This window comes from Ahaetulla prasina, chromosome 1 (assembly GCF_028640845.1).
Source record: "Ahaetulla prasina isolate Xishuangbanna chromosome 1, ASM2864084v1, whole genome shotgun sequence".
NCBI classification, from domain to species: Eukaryota; Metazoa; Chordata; class Lepidosauria; order Squamata; family Colubridae; genus Ahaetulla; species Ahaetulla prasina.
Genome location: NC_080539.1, coordinates 360,494,344 through 360,518,154, shown reverse-complemented (window position 1 = coordinate 360,518,154; position 23,811 = coordinate 360,494,344). Strand labels below are relative to the sequence as shown.

Here is a 23,811-nt window from a genome sequence, read left to right as displayed (position 1 = left end):
TTTCTATTATGTGATTCCAGATGTGCGGGGGGGTGGCGGGGGAACAAAGCACCTGTCTAAAATTATTTTAAACAACCACATCACTATTCCAAGACATGTATCATTCAATCTCTGGAGAGAAAAAAAATATGGCTACTTTAAAGGGATGCATCCTGTTATACTTTTTTAGGCACACAAATGCTCCAAAACATTTTTTCTGATTAATTTCTGAAGCTCATCTCCATTTAGTACTGGGGTGATATTTCTGCAGGAAATTCCAGGACTGTAGGCCAGACATGGAAGGTGGAAAGCCTTCCAGAATAGGACAATGCCAAAGTATTTCTGCACTGAGAATTGGAAAACATCATGGATGTGTCCATATAGCAATCAGGAAAGTCTCGACTTTATTTCCAGAGTTTTGCTGCAGGACTGTGCTCTGGAACAAGTAGTGGTTGTAGGAAAAAATTATGGCCACTGGCAAATATAAGTTCTATCTTTCTAAAGCATATGTGTGTGTGTGTGTGTGTGTGTGTGTGTGTGTGTGTGTGTGTAGGTCTTTGGTTATTCGGGTTTTTTCCTGCGTAAAATTGGAAGTGTCTTGGCGACGTTTTGACGAAGTCTCATTCGTCATCTTCAGGCTTCTTAAAAAGGAAGAAACAGCAGCAATCACACATTGCTCCTAGAAGCACGAAGCTGAAGCCTGAAGATGATGAATGAGACTTCGTTGAAATGTCGCCAAGACACTTCCAATTTTACGGGAGAAACCCAAATAACCAAAGACCTACATACAAACACCTCTCTCTCTCTCTCTCTCTCTCTCTCTCTCTCTCTCTCTCTCTCTCTCTCTCTCTCTCTCTCTCTCTCTCTCTCTCTCTCTATATATATATATATATATATATATATATATATATATATATATAAGTCTCATTCGTCATCTTCAGGCTTCAACAGTGCTTCTGGGAGCAATGTGTGATCGCAGTTAAAAGGAAGAAACAGCTGCGATCACACATTGCTCCCAGAAGCACGAAGCTGAAGCCTGAAGATGACGAATGAGACTTCGTCGAAATGTCGCCAAGGCACTTCCAATTTTACACGGAGAAACCCAACAACCAAAGACCTATATACACACACTCGTGAAAACCTCAGAAAACAAATATATATATATATATATATATATATATATATATATATATATATATATATATATATATAGAGAGAGAGAGAGAGAGAGAGAGAGAGAGAGAGAGAGAGAGAGAGAGAGAGAGAGAGAGCGAGCTAATTAGAACCTTTGCTATTGAGAAACAGGCTCAGAGAGAGCTGCATCCTACTTTTGGGCTTCTAGTTATGATAAATGGGCTTGGCTCCGAGTTCTCTAGCTAGATTCTTCTGAAGCTGTTTTGTTCTGCCCAAGTTTCTGTGGAGTCTGGCAATGACATTTAGAAATGAGCAGAGCTAACCCTGGCTGGTCTTTTGAAAATCATCATCATCATCATCACTATCATCTATAAAATTTCTATGCTGCCTGACTCTTAGCAACTCCAGGCAATTTTATCGCCAAGTGGCTTCGTTTTACTCGTCTCCCTGGAAGGCAGCAGCAGCAGCAGCCGCCACACCACTTGGGAGTCATGTGAAATGAACAATCACACTCGCACCCATCTTGCATCCTGTTAAGTCACACTTGGCACCTTATTTTACTGTTCCAGAGTTACTGCGTGAGCGACACCAAACAAAATCCGTCAGCAGTTTAGAATGTACACACCAAGCATCTCCGCGAAGGTTTTGTTCCCAACGCTGTGATTGTTTTTCCACTGAACTTTGCCTGGTTGAGATCACGGAAGGCCCATCATTGCCAGACTTCTGGCATTCTCCGGGAGGTTCCCATTCGCTGACCACCACCTTTTTTAGCAGGTGGGGTTTTGTGTGTGTGTGCATGTGTGTAAAATATAAAAATTCCTGGTGAGGTAGAAAACTTTCTCTCCATCTCCACTCCATCCACCCACTTTATGCTCCACACGCCAACATCCTTCACAGAAGGGGGTTGTGAAAATTTATTTCGAGCCAGTGACTTGGAGCATTCCAGCCCAAGCAGGGGAAGGAAGCAACACAAGAAATGACTTTTTGCCATCTGAAGAAAGCCAGTGATGGGCTGGAAAAGAAGGTTGAAGGGTCATTTCTGCTTAGGGGAGGATAGCAAGAGAGTCCCTAACTCAGTATGAGCGGCATAAACTTTGCCTTGCTTAATTTTGGATCTTCTTCAGACCAGAGCTTTGCTATCCCTGTGGCCAAGGCCCAGGTTTTCAAGAAAAAACCAAATTTCCAGTCTCCAGTTTTCTGTCTTTTATGAAATATGTACATCCGATACAGAAAGAACAGCTGAACTGAAACAGCCTTTTGAAATTCTTTCCATCTAGTTGGAATGAAGAAATTGGGTGGACAATTTCACAAAAAGTCCCCGGGAGAAGAAAACATTATCTCAACAGTTTTTTTAAAGGACAGGACATCACTTTACTGAAAGTTCCCCATAGGAAGAGACCCCACTTCTATGTCTTTTCTTGGAATTAGAAACTTGGGAAGTCAGGGGTCTGCAGACGGCTGGAGAGAGAGGTTACCGGTAGTCCTTGACTTACACCCATTCATTTAGTGACCATTTAAAATGACAACGGCACCGGAAAAAAATGACTTATGACCAGCTTTCACACTTACAACTCCCATGGTCAGAGGATCAAAATTTGGGCACTTGGCAACTGGCATGTATTTATAACAGTTGCACTGGCTAGGTGGCTCATTGGCTAAGACACTGAGCTTGTCGATCTGAAAAGGTCGGGAGTTTGGTGGTTTGAATCCCTAGTATAGGTCTCCTGCGTGAGCAGGGGTTGGACTAGATGACCTCCAAGGTCCCTTCCATCTCTGTTACTGTTAAATGTGTCCCAGGGTCATGTGATCATCTTTTGGAATCTTCCCAGCAGCCTTTTGACAAGCAAAGTGAAAGGGTATAGCCAGATTCGCTTAAGAACTAAATGATTCACTTAACAACTACAGCGATTCACTTCTCAACTGTAGCTAAAAAGGCCAAAATTTGGAAATTTGGGGGGCTCAATTGTGGTCGTAAGTCAAGGACCACCTGCATTGTATAGTAAAGGACAGGACATTCACATACAATCCTTGGCTGTCTCATAACTAAAAAATATGGCTGTGTACTTCCTCGGATTCAAAGGTGAACCATGTCACGGAGGATGCAGAGACATGCACAAAGTCCCATCTCTGCCTTCTTAAATCAGGCTTAAGTGTTTGGAAAAGGTCTTTGTCCAGCATTTATGAAAAGCCCAAGAAGTCATGCTAACGATGGGGTTGGAATGGTGGTGTAAGGAGAACCCACATCCATAGTGGGCAATGCTTTTTATAAGGCCAGCGTAAAGGCTACAGAGAACGTGTGCGCACTTTGGAGATTTCCAAAACTGTTATTCAAGCAAACCAGCAGGTGGTGGGGAGGAAAGGAGGAAGACAAGGTGGATACAACCTTGGCGCCAGGTCACAAAAGTTGCAAGGTTAAGAGTTTCACATCGGAAGAGAGAAATTCACCTCCATTCCTAGGTTGTCCTTAAGGTTGCATGGATGAAGCCGCCACAATAAAAGAACATCCATTTCAAAACAAATCTAAATTGCAGCTGCACTAGAAGCTCTGTCTCTAGGCACAGGTTTGAAGCCTTTCCTAAAGCTTCGTTTTTCCCAACATTTCTCAATAAACTGAAGAACAGGCAGTTGATTCTAGTCCAGGGCTTCTCAATCTCTACCATTGCTCCCATGATGGTTCCTCTTGGCATAGCTCTTGCAGGATAAGACAGGTGTAGCTCTGAGTCCCGCCAGTAGACAAAGCCAGCTTAGCCACAGACCTTCCAGATCCAAACAACGGCAAGAGAATCTGAGCAGGAAGGCAGGCACTAACCAGACCACCATTCCCGGCCTTCTTCCTTTTTTCTCCTTTGTTTTGCAACCCTGGGGTATATTTATTTCTGAAACTCATCTTAGCCTCTCCTTTGCCGTTGTGCTCTCCCAGAGCATCCTGTTGCCTGGCTAACATTGGTTGCCATGGCAACCTCATCCCAAGCACCCACCTCCCAGCTCTCCAGCATAAGATATGACAACTAAGTGGTTTCTTTGCACTTAAGAGGAGATGGAACTGACCAGTTTCTATCAGGGCTACATGGAGCCGCCAACCCATAAACATATCCCATCATCCCCATCTCATCTATTATGAGGTATTACCATGCAATCTGCCTACAATTTTGGGGGGGGTTGCCTAAGTGAGTGTTATGCTAAAACATTTCAGATGAAAAGAATTTTTCATATTATAAGAAAGAAGTCACTGTACCAGCATGAACATTCAGAAATTTAAAAGTTATACATTACAAACCCTTTGTTAGGTCATCAGACAGTGAATTCTGAGTTCTGCAAAAGGTTTCAAACCAAAAAGCAAAAACCTGGGGAGATGGAAAACATGATTGAATTGCAAGCGTTCGTGTTGGTTTATTCAGTAAGCCATGGTTCCAGAAATCGTCACTTAGTATGGCATGGCAAATCAATCATAAATGTTCATGTACCAAAACAGAGTTTATATAGCAGGAACATGTAGACAGTCATAGGACATTTCAATATCATTCCGTTTGGCATTGCAAAGATGGTTCAGCCAATCTGAAAAATCTACTATGGCATAAGGAAGATGAAACTGTTTAAGCAGAAAGCAATATAAAAGTAAAATGAAATCTACAAATAAAATATTTTTGAAATTAAATTATAACAGTTGGCTGCTCCAGGGAGTGGTTTCAGAAAACTGGAAGACTGAAAGTTAGAATTGCTGGATCGCTGTAAAAATAACACAGAGAAAGAACATTGGGGAATTCTCCCTATGTCCTTTAAGCAAATTGCTTCTTCTGTGGAACTGTTTACCCTGAGCATGTCAAGAAAGCACTTGAGCAAACTTTAACCTGATGACCCTCAGCGGCAGAATTTGGAGCAGAAATTTAGCAGAGGCAGTTCCTTTTTGGATCCCAGCTGTTAGAGAGGTGAGGCCAGCAAGCCCAACTTTTCAGCCTTTTCGCTGAGGAGTTCTAGGCCAGCATCAAAATGGCAGCTCCTGGAGAAATGGGGATCTCCAGATTGTTTAAGAAAGGGTGAATCAGCTCAGGTTGGAGACAGAATAAAGCTGAAGCTCTCGGTCTCAGAAGTAATGGGATAAATAGGGTTCTGATGAGGAACTGTTGGCGGCTCATACCCAGGCATTCCAGTCAAGGTATTGTGGCAAATAATGATAGGGCCTCAGAGGGACCCCGGCCGGCTTTTCCGCATAGCCAGGGCCAAGCCTCCAGGCTCCGCCTCATTGCGGAAATGAGACAGCAGCAGAGAAATCGGCAGGTCGAATGGAGGGGAGTGTTGTGCTCCGCCAGCAGCCTGCGGAGCTGGCAATGGAGTCGGACAGCGATGAGGCCAGGGCCATCGGGGAGTGAGGTGCGGACTCCAGAGCCTCCAGAGACTGATAGTAGTGAGGAGCCTGTTCCTAATGCACGCATGAGAAGAGTTGCCAGAAGGCTAGGGCAGCTCAAGCAAAGAGGACGACTTGGGAGTAGGGCCAAGAGATGATTGGCCCCTCCCATAAGGCTTAAAACAGACCAGCAATGGGCGTTTGGGCTTTGCCGGAAAACAACATTGGTAGCTTTGTCTTCTTGCATTTATTTTTGTATCGGTATCTTCTGAACATTTGCCAAGAAAGGCCTTTGGCAGTTTGCCTAATTGGACCAAGGTTTGTGACAGGACTGAGAAATTTGTGTTGGGCATAATTTGCTTTAATTTAGTTGAACTACGCTGAGAATGAAGTAATTCTCAGCTGTTCAAATAAAGTTTGTTTGTTTTTTCACTGACTGAGTTTCCTACTACCTACTTGGGCCTGGGTGACAACAGGGGGAGGGTGGTTGATGAGTCCAGGACCATCACCCGTACTGCCTCAGGTTACCTCGGGGGGGGGGTGATGATGGGCTGGGCGCCCCCCCATCCACCTGCGGCCTCTCTTGGGGATTGGATCCTTCAAGACACTGTCAGGCTCCTCCTCCCTTCGTCCAGTGGCGCACTCCAAAAGGAGTCCATCCCAAATGGCGCCTTTTACTCTTGTTGGGGTCGGGGATGAGGGTACCTGTCTGCCGTGGGGGGAATCCCTGGCGAAGCCAAAGCGGGCACCCTTTATCCAGCGTAGGCCGGATACCTTTAAATAACAAATAAGATTTTTTTTTTTAAAAAAGTAATGGAATAAATAGATGGATGGATGGAAGGAAGGAAGGGGAATGGGAAGGGAGGAAAGGGGGGGGGAGGAGGAGGAGAAGGAAGTGAAGCAAAGTGAAGCAAGCCAACAATGTGAACAGAGCCTAAATCAGTTGTTTGTCTCCTTCGTCCTTTCTCAAATAGAGAGTGTTACTCAGCTGACAAGAGCAATATTTTCCCCAGTGCTGATCTGGGACGTTCCTTTTTTTCCTTGCATGTTGTAAAGGAAAAGCCAAATGACCCTTTGCCTGCACAGCCACGATACAGAACAATAATGTTTGCTTGCCCTGCTGCGGCTGCAAACAGTTTTGTTTTTCAGCGCTCCTGCTGACTTCCAAAGTAGGCAGCTGGTCCTCTTCTGCCTTCCCCCCCACCACCCTCTGGGAACAGCCCATCTCACCCTGTTGTAGCAGCAGAACCCTGGCTGGGGAGATGTTGTAGCTCAGCCCACTTAGTCTTGGCAAAGAACCGTAGCTAAAGTTATGGGACAAGTTCAGACCCCTACCCTTTGTGCCTTGAAAACATTCAGTCTTTGGTGAAAAGGAACTTAATGCTTTTTCCTGACACAGATGAAAACAGCATCTCTGCTTCTGCTTCTCTGCATCCACCCACATCCCTCGGTCACTTCCAACCAAAGATCTAAACTGCAGTGTTTGGGAGCAACGGACCAAATACTAATTATTTTCAAGCTCGTTGTGCTAAATTAGACACAATGTTGCAATCTACAAGCTCTTCCAGAATCACAGGGTTTTTGTTTTTAAAGATATCAATCCCTGTAATGATAAAGAGTGAAAAAGAGCAGCCCCTCCCATTCTTTTTAAATTGCTATTAAGACTCTCAAGCATCAGGAAAAATGGGAAGAAAGATCCCATCCCAAACTGTCTTATCTTCTGGCTAGATGTTTTTATTTCCTTTTTTATATATACTTGCTGGAGACAGATCTATCAACAGCTCTGAGCTACTAATACAAATAGGGTGGAACCTCCGGTTGTAATGGCATCCTACCTCCCCAAAAACAAGGTCAGGAGAATGCTACCTTCATACCCACTTCTGGGCTTCCCTCATAGATCATAACTGGGCCTTCTTTCAAGATTCTTAAAATAAGAATGAGATCTCTTTTTGGAGAAGAATACACTACATTCCCTGTCTGACTGCTCGGATATCTAAGTGAAGCTTCTGTATTCAATGTCAATCTATTCCTGATTATGTCTGGGAGATAACAACAGGGAAAGACTGATTAGGTGGACCTTTAATTCAGTTTAACAGGCACTGTTTTTATACTTCTCAGCAGTGAGAAATACTTGTAAGAAGGATCTGGACATTTTGGTTCTATGATATACTTCCATGTCGGAAACTCCAGGGTGAAAGGATCCCCATTACGTTGCCCACCAAAGTGGTACCCATCTATCTACCCACATTTGCCTACTTTCAAACTGCTGGGATGGCAGAAGCTGGAGCAAGTGATGGGAGCTCACCCCGCTAGGTGGCAGCAACTGGGTTTCAAACGTGAGCCCGCTTGATCATCAAACCAGCATCCTAACCACACAAGCCATCGTGCTCCCTGATATTTTGGTAGACACAGATTAAGCATGAGCCAGCAGTGTCTTGCAGCTGTCAAAAAAGCCAATGCAGTCCAAAACTGCGACAAAGCAAGGATAGTGTCAAGACAACAAGAAGTGATAATATACCTCACTAGTGAGGCCACAGTTGGAATACCACGTCTCGTTCTGGTCACTATGATACAAAAAAGTTGCTGAGATCCTAAAAAGAGTGCAGAGAAGTGCTCAAAGATGATAAGGGGACTAGAGGCAAAGCTATACAATTTCCTAATAGTAAGAACAATTTGTTGTTAGAACAGCTTGCTTCTTGGAGTTGGGGTGCCCTATCATTGGGAATATTTTTTTAAAGAAAAAAACTGGACAATCATTTATCCAGGATGGAATAAGGACTCCTGCCTTAGGCAGGCAGTTGGACTAGAAAGCCTCCAAGGTACCTTCCAGCCCTATGATTCTATTTCTATTTTCCAATTCCTAAAATAGTAGAACAAACAAGTGTTTTTTTAAAAAAAAGTGAGATCCAGATTCAAAATATCTGGCCATGAAAGCTATTATGCAGCGGAACAGCCTACTTCAGGAGACATGGGGGCTCCATTATTGGAGATTTTCAAGCAAAGATTAGATTGACTAGGATAAAGTAAGGATTTCTGTCCTGGGGAAGGAGCTGGACTAGAGTACATCTAAAGCTCCCTTCCAGCCTCATGGTTCTACAGTATGATAATTCAATGGAGCCACAATGGTGTTGAGAGACAGGATATCTGAACATCAAAAAACACAAAGAGAAAGGATCTGGGTAATAGTAACAGTAAGCGAGTTGGAAGGGACCTTGGAGGTCTCCTAGTCCAACCCCCTGCTCAGACAGGAGACCTGTACTAGAGATTCGAACTGCTGAACTGCCGACCTTTCTGATCGACAAGCTTAGTGTCTTAGCCACTGAGCCACCTAGTCAGGCTTGAGCCACCTAGTCAGGCTCTGCCAGTTTCCTTTCCAGAGACTAGAATTAAATCCATCCTGATCTGATCTAGCAACGCTTACATCTTCAAGAACAGATTGCATTGCTTTGGCTAATTTTGTGAAATTGGTTTTTGCTCCAATTGTTTTATTAACAAGCATGATCATGGTAGATCGGAGCTTATTGCTTCTACTGCTGATGGAGTCTTCATACTAATTTAGGAATAAGATATGGGATATGCTCTTTTATTTTTCTTTTCAGTCTGGGATCAAAGCAGTAAAAAAACAGACTGAACAACTATACAAAGCAGATGCGATCTAGTGAATCTATTGACTTTAACCGGGAGGACACTGATGGAAGTTGGAAACATTCATAAACAATAAAGATAGTCCTTAGTTAAGTACTGTAACTAGGACTGGCAACTCCTATGCTAAGATACATGGTTGTAAAGTGAAACATAATGTCACTGTGCTGACTTATGACGGTACGGGTAGTTCCAGGTGTGACCATTAAATGAATCACACACATGGTTGTTCAGCGTAATGTCAAATGACTTCAACCTGCAACCAGTTCCCCCCCTTGGCTTTGTGAAACCACTTAGAAAGCTCATAAATGACCGTAGGATGCTGCAACCATCATAAATGTGCATTGGTAGCCAAGTGCCCAAACTGCAATCACATGAGTGCAAGGATGTTCTAATGGCCACAAATCCGAGGACCAGTCATAAATGTCCCTTTTTAGAGCTATTTTAATTTTAAACAGTTGCTGAACAAGGTCACTAAGCAAGAACTACCTGTATAAAGGAAGCTGCTGGCAAGATAGGTCTTGAAGAGCTCAGCTGTCTATCCAGGATTAGCAGTGCATTGATTGGTTTACAGATTAACAGAGTTGGAAGGGACCTTGTAGGTCATCTAGTCCAACCCCCCGCCCAAGCAGGAGACCCTACACCATTTCTGACAAATGGCAGTTCAATCTCTTCTTGAAAGCTTCCAGTGATGAAGCTCCTACAACTTCTGAAGGCAAGCTGTTCCATTGGTTGATTGTTCTCACTGTCAGAAAATTTCTCCTTATTTCTAGGTTGAATCTCTCCTTGATCAGTTTCCATCCATTATTCCTTGTCTGGCCTTCAGGTGCTTTGGAAAATAGCTTGACCCCTTCCTCTCTGTGGCAGCCCCTCAAATATTGGAACACTGCTATCATGTCTCCCCTGGTCCTTCTCTTCACTAGACTAGCCATGCCCAGTTCCTGTAACCATTCTTCATATGTTTTAGTCTCCAGTCCCCTAATCATCCTGGTTGCTCTTCTCTGCACTTTTACTAGAGTCTCAACATCTGTTTTATAGTGTGGTGACCAAAACTGGATGCAGTATTCTAGGTGTTAAGGCTTTATAGACTGCTATTAGTACCTTACTTGATCTTGATTTTTATCCTTCTGTTAATTTAATTTGCATTGGCTTTTTTGGTTGCTGCTGCACACTGTTAGCTCATATTTAATTGGTTGTCCATTAAGACTTCAAGATCCCTCTCATAGTTACTGCTATTAAGCCTGGTTTCACCCAGTCTATATGTGTACTTTTGGTTTTTCTTGCCTAAGTGCAGGGGTGAAATCCAGCAGTTTCTAACAGGCTCTGGAGAACTAGTAGCAGAAATTTTGAGTAGTTCAGAAAACTGGCAAATACCACCTCTGGCTGGCCCCAGAGTGGGGTGGGAATGGAGATTTTGCAACATCCTTCCCCCAGGAGGGGACAGAATGAAGATTTTTCAGTATCCTTCCTCTGGAGTGGAGTGGGAATGGAGATTTTGCAATATCCTTCCCCTGCCACACCCACCAAGCCATGCCCACAGAAGCAGTAGAGAAAATTTTTGGATTTCACCCCTGCCTAAGTGTAAGACTTTATTTTTCTCTAGATTGAATTTCATTTTGTTAGATAGGGCCCGATGTTCAAGTCGTTCAAAATCCATCTGGATCTTGAGCCTATCTTCTAGGGGTGTTAGCTATTCCTGCCAGCTTAGTATCATCTGCAAATCTGGTAAATTCCCCACTGATCTGGCAGCCAACGATGACCTATGGCTGTGCTGCCCCACCCTGAAGTCCATTTACTCAAGAATATCTTCTGGACATGTTCCAGATAACACTTAGGCCAACGTTTCTCAACCGTAGCAACATTAAGATGTGTGGACTTCCCAATTCTGGGAGTTGGAAGTCTACACATCTTAAACTTGCTAAGGCTGAGAAACATTGACTTAGGCATTGACTGCTCCTGTTGAAGAATCCCTGCCCCGAGCTGATTATGCAAGGATTGTTAGAGAAGACCTCATTCATTCATAAATGTCATCATTGCTTTTATCAGTGGGGTAGGTGGGAAAGACTCCTAAGCAGAGATTGCTCAGCCACAAAAGGATGCGATGTTACTAAAAGTCTGGGAGAGAGATTGGAAGGAGGGGGGAACCTGTCTTCCTTTCTGTAAACAGCCCTTTTCATCAAATATTCATGCCTTCCGTTTTTCCCTGGGCCTTGACATCCTTCTTCTCAACCCGGCCTTCCTTTTAATGCATATCCTTAGCACTTTAGATGCCAATTGCTTGCTTGCTCTCCTCCTCTTCGTTCTTTATTTTTCTTTCCCCTGGCCCTTATAGCATCCCGAAGGAGAAAAATAAAAATCACCCTTTGGCTAGAAAAACGCTGTGTTTAAATACAGGCTTTGTTTCGGAGCTGAAGCCATGAAAGCAAGGGATGATTGAGGGTGAGGTGATAATAAGGCTTTCAAGAAACACAGCAGAAAGGAACTTGAAAATATAGGTATTCCTCATTTAGCAACCACATTTTGGAGCAGGAACCTGGGCACTAAGGGAAGCAGTTGCTAAGTGAAACCAGAATTGTGCTTACAATCTTATTTCAGCTTCCCTTTGCTTTACAGATCTGCAAAGGATAGGTTATTATTTTTATCACCACTGCAAACATTCACTAAACAAGGTAGTCACTAAATGAGGATTACCTATAATGTCAGAGGCTGAAGGGCTTCCCCTTTTTCTTCAATAATGTGCTACTTCTCCTAACAGTTGAGAGAGCTTGTACCCAAAGAATTAGTTCAGTATCATAGCAAGGAAAACGTATCTATCCGCTTATGTGTGGAAGTTCAATCCTCTTGTATATTTTTATTTCACTGTCTGCAACTGGTGAGAAGATTCCCAGAATTCCGCAGTTAGCATTTTGGTAGACTACCTTGACTGGGAATTTTGCAGTTCAACCACAGCTGGAAGGCCTCAGATAAAGAAAGTTATAAACAGAAGATAACAGACAAATGTTGGAATTCAGCTCTGGAATTCTCTGTCACAAGAGGAAATTATGGCCAGAGGTCTGCTTTGCTTACAGAGCCTACAATAAAAGAGAAAACAACTCCGTGGAGGATAGAGACTGTTTCAGTCACAATGTTTTCCGACCTCAGCAATTTTTAAAGATGTGTGGACTTCAACTCCCAGAATTCTGGGATGGTGACTCAGGAATTCTGGGAGTTTTCATGCTGGCTGGGGAATTCTGGGAGTTGACATCCACACATCTTAAAGTTGCTGAGGTTGAGAAATATTGTCCAAGAGAGTATATGCTACTCTCTCTCTATTTTTTCATATAGTGTATTTCCCATAAATTTTTCTTTCAGTCAAAAGTTCCACCACCTAATACAGTAGCTTCCCTTTTGCAAAACTCCTGGAGGCATCTAGTTGGTTACCACTGGAATCACAACGTTAAACTGGTTGTATATTTACTTGATCCCAAAAAGGTTCCATTTTGTTAAAGCTATCAAGAGTTGCTATCCAAAATGGCTCATGCAGGACAGGATTCTGTCTTTAAACAATTGTTACTGAGGACAAGAGCCATTTTTTTCATTTCCCCCCCTTAGGGAATAGAAAAAAATTGTAAGCCACCCAGGGTCACTGAGAGCGAGTTGGGCAGCCCTATAAATTTTCATAAATAAATACCCTGCCAACTCATAATCTGTATTTATGACTCACCAACCAACTCATAGCCTAGGGATTGGGGCCATCAGAGGATGTGTGAGGTAACCCAAAGAGAATCTGTATTGCTCTCCATCTGCCTTCAACATAAACACCTCTGAGAGGTTCACCAGGTATATTCACTTGTGTCTGATTCTGAGCAGAAGTAAACTTCCTCTTTACAAGGGTATCTATACTCTCAGCCAGTACAGGTAGTCCTCGACTTACAACAGGTCATTTAGTGACTGTTCAAAGGTACAACGGCACTGAAAATAGTGACTGATGACCATTTTTCACACTTATGACCATTGCAGCATCCCAATGGCCACATAATTTACATTCAGATGTTTGACAACTGACTCTCATATTTATGACAGTTGCAGTGCTCAGGAGTCATTTTGCGACCTTCTGACAAGCAAAGTCAATAAAGAACCCAGATTCACTTAACAACCATGTTATTAATTTAACAACTGCAGTGATTCACTTAACAAATGTGGCAAGAAAAGTCGTAAAATGGGACAAATTCATTTAACAAATCTTTCACTTAACAGTAGAAATGTTGGGCTCAATTGTTGTAAGTGGAAGACTACCTGTATAGGTAGTCCTCGACTTATAACTGTAATGGAGCATGCCCATCACAGTTGTGCATTGTGACGGTTGTAGATGTGACTGGCACAATTTTACATTTCTTGCAGCAGTCATTAAGCAACTGCGGCAGTTGTAAAGCAGCCATCACAGTTGTTAAGTGAACAACCTGTTCATTAAACAAAACAATCTTTCATTAAGCACATGGCTTTGATGAAAACCAGAGGTAAATGCCAATTTTAGCAAAACCATCATAAAACTCAGTCATGTGACCACGTAAACAGCCATAAATGCAGCCAGTTTCTGAGCACCTGAAGCTGAATCACATGACTGGGAGGAGGAAAACCATTGAAAGTTTGAATATAGGTCATAAGTATTCCCTAGATCAGGGGTGTCAAACTCAATTTCATTGAGGGCCGCATCATGACTGTGGTTGATCTTGGGGGCGGGAGGGGCATGGCCGACTCAGTGGGTGTGGCCAAATGGGTAGGCATGGCCTGCTTGACGCCACTCACTGGGCGTGGCCAGCCTGACGCCATTCCCCAAACTGCTGGCATGTTTCCTCTTTGCAGTGGATAGACTGGGACAAAGCCATGCTGGCCCGATGTTTCCTCTTCGGGCTGAAGCAACGCAGGTCGGCCCTTTAATTTTTCCAGGCCGGCCCTGTGGGCTGGATCTGACCACATCGCGGGCTGGATCTAGCCCACCGGCCTTGTGTTTGATACCCCTGCCCTAGATAGTTCCACTGCAACTTCAAATAGTTGCTTAATGACAGATTGTAAGTCAAGAACTACCTGTAGAGTGGCGCAGTATAGTAAAAGTTTCACCTCTTAACAGAGCAAGGGTGCCCAATCTTGGAAACTTTAAGGCTTGTGAACTTCAACTTCCAGAAATCCCCAGCTGGCTGGGGAATTCTGGGAGTTGAAGTTCACAAGTCTTAAAGTTTCCAAGGTTGGACACCCCTATATGTATCTGATTTTCCTGAAGCTTCCAGAAGCAAGCAAGTGAGCAAGCATGCAAAAATCTGCAGGTGATTAAACACCCGGGCGAAAGAATGTCCAAATTTCCACTCAGCATGAAGCTCGTTGGTTTATCTCGGGTCAATCGGTAACCAAACCAGCAGAATGGTTGATGAGATAAAGTGGGTGGGTCTCATGTGCTATTTTCAGCTGCCTAGAAAAAAAAGGTCACAAATCTAATAGCTTATCTCTGTTGTTTATCTCCAGGAAGCAGTTATTGTCAGGTGTAGACTGCCTTTGGGCACAAGAGTTGAATCTAGGCCTCACCGCCAGCAAATTATGAACAATGCTACCTGGGTTTGTTACTGGATCACTCCATATGCCTGTTTCATCTGGCAGTATGTATGCAGAGAAGATGTAAGCAAGAGACCCAGTTACTCACAGTAGAACTTTGCTTACTCCAAAGTAAATAATCATGAAATTGTGCTGCGTACACATTTTGCTGTGACATACTCCTTCAGCCTAAATGATAGGCTCAAGATCCAGACTGGATCTTGACAGACTTGAACACTGGGCCCTAACTAACAAAATGAAATTCAGTGTAGAGAAAAGTAAAGTCTCAGGCAAGAAAAAAAATCAAGAATACACATATAGACTGGGAGAAACCAGGCTTCAGCACAACTGAAGAGAAGGATCAGGGGAGACATGATAACAGTTTTCCAATATTTGAAGGGTTGCCACAGAGAGCCTATTTTCCAAAGCACCCAAAGGCCAGACACTTTCATTGAGGGCAGCATCAGTGTTGTGTTTGACCTTGGGGGGCCAGGGTGGGCGTGGTCAGGGTTGGCATGGCCAGCTTGACGTCACTCATGTTGGGGACGCCTGTGGTGGCCCAAGCGCTTTGTTAGTGAAAACGGGCTCCCAAGCTCCGTTTTGGGCTGTAACAGCCTCCTGCAACCCTCTGCCAGAGGAAATGGAGCTCGGGAGGGCCGACTGCGGCACATGCAAGTTCTGTTTTGGCAGAGGCACTGCGGGCCAGTCCTTTGCTGTTTCCAGGGTGGTCCTGCGGGCCAGATCTAAGCACCCCAGCTGGTCCACAGGCCTTGAGTTTCACACCCCAAACCTAACCTGACTTGCTAGAGCAAATTTACTGCTTCAGCAACTTCAGGGGAGTCACACACTGAATGTGACCAGATCAGCAATTGAAATGGGACAGTCACAACCCGCCAGCTGGCTAGCTAATCAGTAGGTCTCTTTTTCAACCTTCTGGATTCTAGAAATCATGTGGTTAAAGGGGAATAGGAAGGTTGTTTAGCTCTACCTTTGAGAGACACAAGACTGCTAGAGAAAAAACTACAAAGGTTTTTTTATTATTATTAAGGACTGGAGTCTGTTTATGGATTATATTACAAAAAGTAAAGAAACTACTTCCATGACAAAGCGCTATAGGGGAGATAATAGAACATTTACATATTGGCTACAATGGTGAAATGGTTGGTAGACCTATAAGAAAAATACAGTTATTTCAAGTCCCAGAATTCCCCAGCCAGCCAAAATTATTATTTTTTTAAAAAAAAGACTGCAGACTCATGAGATGGCCAAATCAACACAAGATGTTGATATTCTCCCAAGAAATGTCATAAAATTATATTTATTTAGCTGATTGGTATGCTCCTTCATTGGGTGCATTAATCCTTTTCTTTTTTTAAAGTGTATTTATATAAAGGCATCAAGCCAAAAAGCCTAAAGACAAACAAAAAAAGGTGATAACTATTCTCTTTAATTGTTTGTTTTGTCATTAGAGCCATACCAGCTAATATTACAACTGAGAACATTGGAGAGAATGGCAGCATTAATGCTTCCACTTCAATGTTTTTCTCCAGGTTGCTTCCCCTCCCCCTCCCAATGCTTTCTGATGGTTTCCCACACCCGAGTTATTCAAAGGAATTTATAATGCTGCCCTGATTGATGAGCTGCTGGTAATGCAGTTTTCCCCATTATGTTGTCCTCCAGATGTGTTAGACAACAGCTCAATTAATGGATTACTGGTTCTGTAGGCCAACACATTTGGGAGACACCCAATTGAAGAGTTGTGTTGTGGTCTGAGGTACAGAAGCACCTCTGGGGTTGAAATCTGATTCCCTGTTTACCTTACAGTTGCCCTGCTGCTCTCAAAATAGATTGGAATAACCCCCATGGGATTGGGAGGAGAAACAGAGGAAGAGAAATTCTGGACTTTTCCCCACCATTCTTTCCCTGCATCCAACAAGCCAACTCCCCTATGTAAAAATTTATTGCATATAAATAACAAGTCCATTATTATAATATAGGAATATGATGACTATTTGAAAAAGTGATGGGTACATCCTTTGTTGTTGTTAGTTGCGAAGTCGTGTCCGATCCATCGCAACCCCATGGACAACGTTCCTCCAGGCCTTCCTGTCCTCTACCATCCTCTGGAGTCCATTTAAACTCATGCCTACTGCTTCAGTGACTCCATCCAGCCACCTCGTTCTCTGTTGTCCCTTTTGTCTTTTGCCCTCAATCTTTCCCAGCATTAGGCTCTTCTCCAGTGAGTTCTTCCTTCTCATTAGGTGGCCAAAGTATTTCAGTTTCATCTTCAGGATCTGGCCTTCTAAAGAGCAGTCAGGGTTGATCTCCTCTAGGACTGACTTGTTTGTTCGCCTTGCAGTCCAAGGGACTCGCAGGAGTCTTCTCCAGCACCAGAGTTCAAAGGCCTCGTACATCCTTAGATGCTGTTAATTCCTTGATGAAGACAACGCAAGGCAAGATGTGAAAAGAAGTCCTCCTTAGCCATCATCCTGCTTTATCTCTAATTCATCGAACCAGACAATGGGGAAATGTAGAGGGTCTGTCTGGGATCAGACTACCATCAATTTTAAACTGTACTTTTCTGGTTCCAATGAGAATGGATAAATCTGTCTGTTTTAGTTTCTCTCTGTTTCTGATTTTGATTAATTTGTCCAATTTTTTGTGGGTTTCATTTTATTGACTCTTGTCAAATTTGATTTGATATTTTTGAAAAGAAGTTGGCACTAAAATTGGTTAAATATTTTGGTGCACTATCTTCAATACTATGCAACACAGCATTGTTTCCGTTTGCCTAATATTCAGAAATTTGGTCTTTTTGAGGGGGGGTGTGTGGAAGGAGAGGAAATCTACAAATGTATTTTTTTCTAAATGCAATTAAATGTGTTTAAAATAAAGGTGTATTTTTTGACTATGCTGTTCCCTAAATATACATTCTTTATTATTACTTGTGGATTATACTTCAAAATTCAGGGAATTGAAAATTTCAGGTGATAACAAAGTTTTGTTTCAAGTCTTCCTTCATGAATTAAATTCATCTCTTCCCCATCCCCAGTCCACCCAATGACCAACCAGAAATTGGGGTGGGGGTGGTACCAGTATATGAAGACCCATTGTACAACCTACAACAAATGATATTCTATTTTGAAGTAGATTGCTCAGGACTTCTAATTTTAAGTTCTATTCCGATAACCTGATTAATACTTGTTGCCATGGAAGACAGATCTCAGAAGACTAAAGATTGTGGGTGGGTCAGCTTCACTTCATCTTTTTTCCCACAGTGGCCAATTAGATGCTTCTAATTAGTTCCAACCATACCTTTTCCCCACTGCTTGTAGTATTCAGAGCTAAATTGCTCTTGAACAGGGAGGCTCCGTTTAGCACTCATGGGCATTGAGCTCTAATAAATTTCCCTATGAAGGTAAACATTTTGCTAACAACTGAACAAGCTCAAAGATCTACATAAATCAGCTCTCTGTTTTTGGCCAAGCTCTCTTAGTACAGGTAGTCCTCAACTTACAACTTTGTTTAGTGATTGTCCAAAATTACAACAGCGCTAAAAAAAAAATGGCCTACAACTCACAGTTATGACTGTTGCAGCATCCCCATGGTCACATAATCAAAATTCAGGCACTTGGCAACTGGTATGCATTGATGATAGTTGCAGTTTCCCACGGATATTTGACTGCCATTTGCAACTTTCCCAACTGCTTTCCAATAAGCAAAGTCAACAGGGGAAGCCAAATTCACTTAACAACCATGTGATTTTCTTAATGACCACAGCAAAAAAAGTGATAAAATTGGACATGTGCCTCTCTTAATAACTGCCTCGCTTAACGACAGCTGTTCCAGTCACAATTGTGGTCATAAGTCAAGGACTACCTGTATGCATCTCATGTTGAATATGTCTTATCCTAATATTCCTATGCCAGCCATGCTGAGAATTGAAGTCCACATATCTTAAAGTCGCCAAAGTTGAGACACACTGTCTTAGAGATACTCTTCAATAACTGCTTTGCAATTAGAGATGTTGTAGGTTGTATTAAGTCTGTGGTAATAAAAAAAACCCTTCCTACAGAACCTTTTGTGACAAACAATTTTTATTAGAAGTCATAAGCAGCCCCCAAATGTTTATGCCTTTTAATAAACTTTATTAGTTTCACAAGATGCCACCCAATCCTTACTGATTGTTATATAACCATTCAGAGCATTCTGCTCCTTCATTTTAAAATTAATTTGATCCACATCATGGCCACTTCCCATGTTACCTAATGTCAAAATTATTCTGAAATCTGCTCTGAAAAGTTTGGGAAACCAAGATGTGGGTAGGGTTCTGGCCAGAAGGAATAATTTTTTGCTAAGTTTTTCTAGCTAGAGGACGTGCTCTAGCATTTCTGCACGTCATAGAAAAGAGTCATTAATTACCATTCCCAAGTCTGCTTTTGGAATTTTAACTATCAATAACATTTCAAATAGCAGTACTAACAGCAGGGACGGTGCTGTTATTGTTTGCATTGTTATGACAACATTATTATTATTATTTAGTCTTTCAATCTTGGGCGCCAACTCCAGAGATGCTTTGCAGTTGATTTTTTTTTAAGTTTTGCTTAAATTATTTTAGATTATCAGTTTTGGCTACTCGTCAAAAAAGGATTGTGATACAGCGAAGTTTGCTCAGTTTCAGACTAAATTTTGAGATACTGAAAGATTAGGAAGGTCACATGCTTTTTTGCAAAACAGATTGTGGCTGGGAAGGAACTCAGTGAACCCAACAATATCCTGTACACAACTTTTCAATCTCGTGGGATTGGATTCTAGAATATGTTCAAACTAAATAGTGGTGGATGTTGGTGATGATGCCCCTGTTCAGGAGCTTAATGGTCACAGTTCTATCCACCCAAAGATAATCAGAAAAAATAAGCTCTTAAGCATACTAATAGAGCCTTACACACAGAAGCACAAACTCTCTCACACATTGTAGGAGAAGGAGCTTAACTGGAATTTAACCTGTAAGTCTTGATTCTTCACACCTGACATACATACACATGCAAACATGCTAGTGCTAATGACTACACGCCTGCAAAGAATATAAATTTATACAAATATAAACCCACCATCCAGAACTCTTGGACAAGAAGTGAAATATTTTCAAGGAAGAAAAAAAACCTAAGTAAGTACAGTTGCCTTTCGGAAAAGCATCTTTGGGACAACATGTGATTTACTTTCTTAGGGCTGTGCGAAAATTAAAAACTGGGCCTCGCTTTGAACTGGGTCATCTGTAGTCCCACTACTCTTAAATTGGGCGTTGTCTCAGAGCTCTGTAGCATTTATGTGAAAGCCAGTTGGAAGTAATGCAGTGTTTCTCAACCTCAGTGAGTTTAAGACCTGTGGACTTCAACTCCCAGAATTTCTGGGAGTTGAAGTCCACAGGTCTTAAACTCGCTGAGGTTGAGAAACGCTGGTGTAATTGCTCAGGTGGCTAGACTAAAAGTAGATAGCTTCATATCTAAGGCCTGACTAGTCCAGCTTCTTGAACCATCAAACTGGTTCTTCCATAAACAACAACACTACTCTGGAACAACACCCATTTAAAAAGCAGTGGGATCCCAGACACCACTTTCAACCAAAGGAAGGTTGCTCAGATGCTGCCTCAAATTCTTTGGGAAACAAGTGGGCAGTGCATGCTCTTAAAAAAGATAACCGTGCAATCAAGGAAAAGCTAAGAAATGCACTTCTTAGATCCACAGCTGACAAGCAGGGACAAGTGTGTGAAAAACAAAAGCCAGCAATTAAGACTGCAAGCCCCTCTCAAGACCGCCTAATTAGAAGCAAAGGAACCAAATTCAAAATTTGCTTCGCCTGTCAAAGGAGAAAATCCTTAATTTGTTGAAGCTCCAAAATAAGGGTAACAAAGCTAGGATCAAAAGAGTCACTCTGTGGGTGAGATGGGCAATCTCCAAACTTGACATATAAAATAAATAAAGTTAAAAGGGGAGGGGGCTGTTTTCTTTCTACGGTCTTACATTCATCCTAGAAAAATGTACTTTATTTATTTATTCAATCATTTATTTATTTAATTTATATGCCACTAATATCATCAAAGGCAACTCTTTCTGGCTAGGAGGTCTATATTTTAATATGGATACAACTGTGAATAATAATAATAATAATAATAATAATAATAATAATAATAATAATAATAATAATAATAATAATTATTATTATTATTATTATTATTATTATTATTATTATTATTATTATTATTATTATTATTATTATTATTATCAAGCCACTTTGTTGTGGGAACAGGGTTGGGATATGCTATGAGGTTGACAGCTATACAGGGAAAAGTATATTATTATTAGTGTAGATGGTTAGTTTTATGTAACTACTGGAAAAATAAAAATCAATTAGCTGGATGCTTAACAGTAGCTGCCAAAAGACAAATGAAATATTTAAATGAAAACAGAGCGAAATCTCATCTTTGTTCATCTGCTCTCCCAGAAGTCAAATAAACTCCACAAAAGATAAAAACATTCAGAGCCTAGAACTAGGCTCCAGGGAAGTTTTTAAACCTTTCAAAGCCAGGTTACCACAGGAGGTTTGCTGTTTACTGAAGAACAATGGAGCTTTCCTTAAAATGGCTATTGCACTGTTTTTGTCTAAAGGACATTTCAGTCCTTATCTTTTGGGAGTACATTAAGGTCAATCCTTTTTCATTCCCATAAAACACACGCTTCCATTATGAACCTCCAGATGCAGTTCTGGTTATACCACAGAACATTCTGTGGTATACACCCAAAACACCCAAACATTCAAACAGCAGAAGGGAAGGGTCCAAAACAGAAACTTGAAATTTCAATTCACTGCAGCAATTTTTCTAGCAATCTAGGAAAAAAAAAACCTGTCTAATTCTGTTAATTGGCACACGTGGATATCAAGACAGTTCAGCTGGGAAAGCCTCCCAAGAGATTGTGCCCGGCGCCAGCAATTCCTACTGGAGGCTACTGGGGACAAAAAGCACATTTTTGGTTCCCCATCGGAAAGTGGGCAACGAAATGTCAAAATCCTTCCCTTTTTACTCCTTTTTGGAAAAGGTTTCAGACAAGATTGCAAGACCGGCTAAAGGAATGTGCCCCTCTCGCCCCGCCAACTTTGTGGTCCTGTGTACCCATTGGAAAAAAAAAAAAAAAGAACCAATTAGAAACAGGCTGGCAAAACCTAGGGGCCGTTTTTATTAATAAGGAAATAAAAACAAAGGTATAGGTAGGCATTCACCCATTCCAATGCCCTTTACTTAGTACAGCTGTTATAGGAAGGCCCTGACAGGAACCCTTCCCTTAAAATCCATTCCTTTGTTTTCTGCCAATCCGGGGCTTTGAAGGCATCTTCCTTGTCAAAGGTGCTTTCGCTCGAGAGCATCCGAAGAAATTAAAATGTCAAATAATAATAATAAAAAAGAAGGCTTGTTTGTTTTTGTTTTTTTTGCTTGAGGCGAGCCCATGAAAAGCCGGTGGTGTGGGAGGCCCCTCTCTCTCCCCTCAGGGAAGGAGGCTGAATTGATGGGCCTACCTCACCCCACCCTGAAAGGCAGTCTCCACCTGGGTCAGAGCACAGCAAAGAAGAAAGAAAGAAAACTAAGCCAACCCCAAGCCGATTTGGATTGGAAAGGAACAGACAAGAGACAGTGGGAAGCCACCACGAAGTGCCTCTCTCAGAATCGCCTGAGTCATTGCTTGGATTTGGGGTGGGGGGGGAGGGTTGGCTGGGTGGAGGCAGTCACGCACTACCACGCAAACACACATACAGCAGATGAAAGCTTGCAACAACAGGTAAAAAAAAAAAAGAGAGAGAGAGGGAGAGGCTGCGAGAAAGAGATGGAGCATCACCCCCTGAGAAAATGGACCTGCCTTTCTTTCAGCTCCCTTCCCATTCCGGGGTGTGCAGCCGGCCAGCCTTTAGCAAGAGTTGAGAGGCAAAACCAGCAAGGCTGTGGAGACCTGAAGTCCGTGGTGCCCAATGCAGCAGCATCGCTTCCTTCCTTTTAAGGGGGACGTGGGGGGGGGGGGACACACAAGAGGCGAGATCTGCCCCGGCTAAAAACCTTGCAACGTTTTCTCTTCCCCGCCCCATCAGCCACAGCCAAGGGGTACCCAGCATATTGCAAGGGAGCCGCTCCAAGCACGGGAGGCGGAACGAAGACGGGGAAAGGCTCCCGACACCAAAAGGCACCCTCCAGGCGCGGACCGGGAGTGAAGGAAGGAGAGAAAGAAAGAAAGAGAGAGAGAGAGAGAGAGAAAGAAAAGAAACGCTTACTCCATTTTTCAGGACTCCGCGGTGCTCCCCTCGGCTACTCCCGGCAGTCTGGCGGTCTTGCAAGGTGCAAGAAAAGGGAGGGGGAAGAGCCGGTTTAGCGGGATTAATCTTCCTCTCCTCCTCCTCCTCCTCCTCGTCAAGAGCTCTGATTTCCAGAGGTCGTCAGAGAAGGTGGCGGTGACGGCTGCACCTGACGACTCCACATCCCATCCGGCGTTGGTTACCGTCCCGAGCGGATGGGCTGTGCGAGCCGAGGATGCGAAGCCTTGGGTATTATGTGCGAGTGTGGGATGGATGTGTGTGCGCGGGTGCAGTTGAGCCCCCCTCCCCTCCCAAGCCGGCCTTCCTCCAGCATTGCAATAGCGCCGCTTGCTGGTCGCCTCCCGCCACGGCGGGTGTTTTCTCCAAAAAGAAAGAGAGGCAGCCGGCGAGCTCGGGCGGAGTGAAAGCAGGCGAAAGGCTTCGGAGGGAGCCGAGCCGGGCGCGACGGCTGGCGGGAGCCGCCCGGTTGCTTCAGCGCTTCTGCCGTCGCCCTGCTTGCTGCGGCGGGCTGCGCTGCTTTCTTAACACTCCGGAGGGCAATAAGATGCGGCTTGGTTTTGCTCGTCGCGCTCGTTCAAAAGCCGGATTGGTTTGGGCTTAGCGTAAGGGGCGCTTTCTGGTCTTGAGAAAGGGCGCTAAATTTAGGGCTTCGCTTTATCAGGGTTCCCTGGCTGGTTCGACAAGCCACGGTTAAAATGAAGCGTGAGCCATGAATGCAAACCATCATGAGCCTCGGTTCTGGGCACAAACTGCCCGAGAAATCTGCGAACGAGAGGATGGGTTTCGCGGAATAGCCG

At 43.1% G+C, this 23,811-nt stretch overlaps 1 protein-coding gene across 2 annotated transcripts in view; it reads right to left on the bottom strand.

Annotated features, from left to right (window-relative positions):
- The window catches only part of PALM (paralemmin), a 100,880-nt gene extending 77,607 nt beyond the window's left edge, over nt 1–23,273 (bottom strand). Inside the window, exon 1 of one of the 2 annotated variants that reach the window (XM_058163301.1) lies at nt 22,973–23,273. In XM_058163301.1, the coding sequence (XP_058019284.1) occupies nt 22,973–22,977 (5 nt within the window). In that variant the 5' untranslated portion in view covers nt 22,978–23,273. Of the gene's footprint in view, nt 1–22,566; nt 22,605–22,972 lie in introns of those variants that run through there. The other variant, XM_058163300.1, reaches the window with a different exon arrangement.
- Nucleotides 23,274–23,811: the final 538 nt, after the last annotated feature.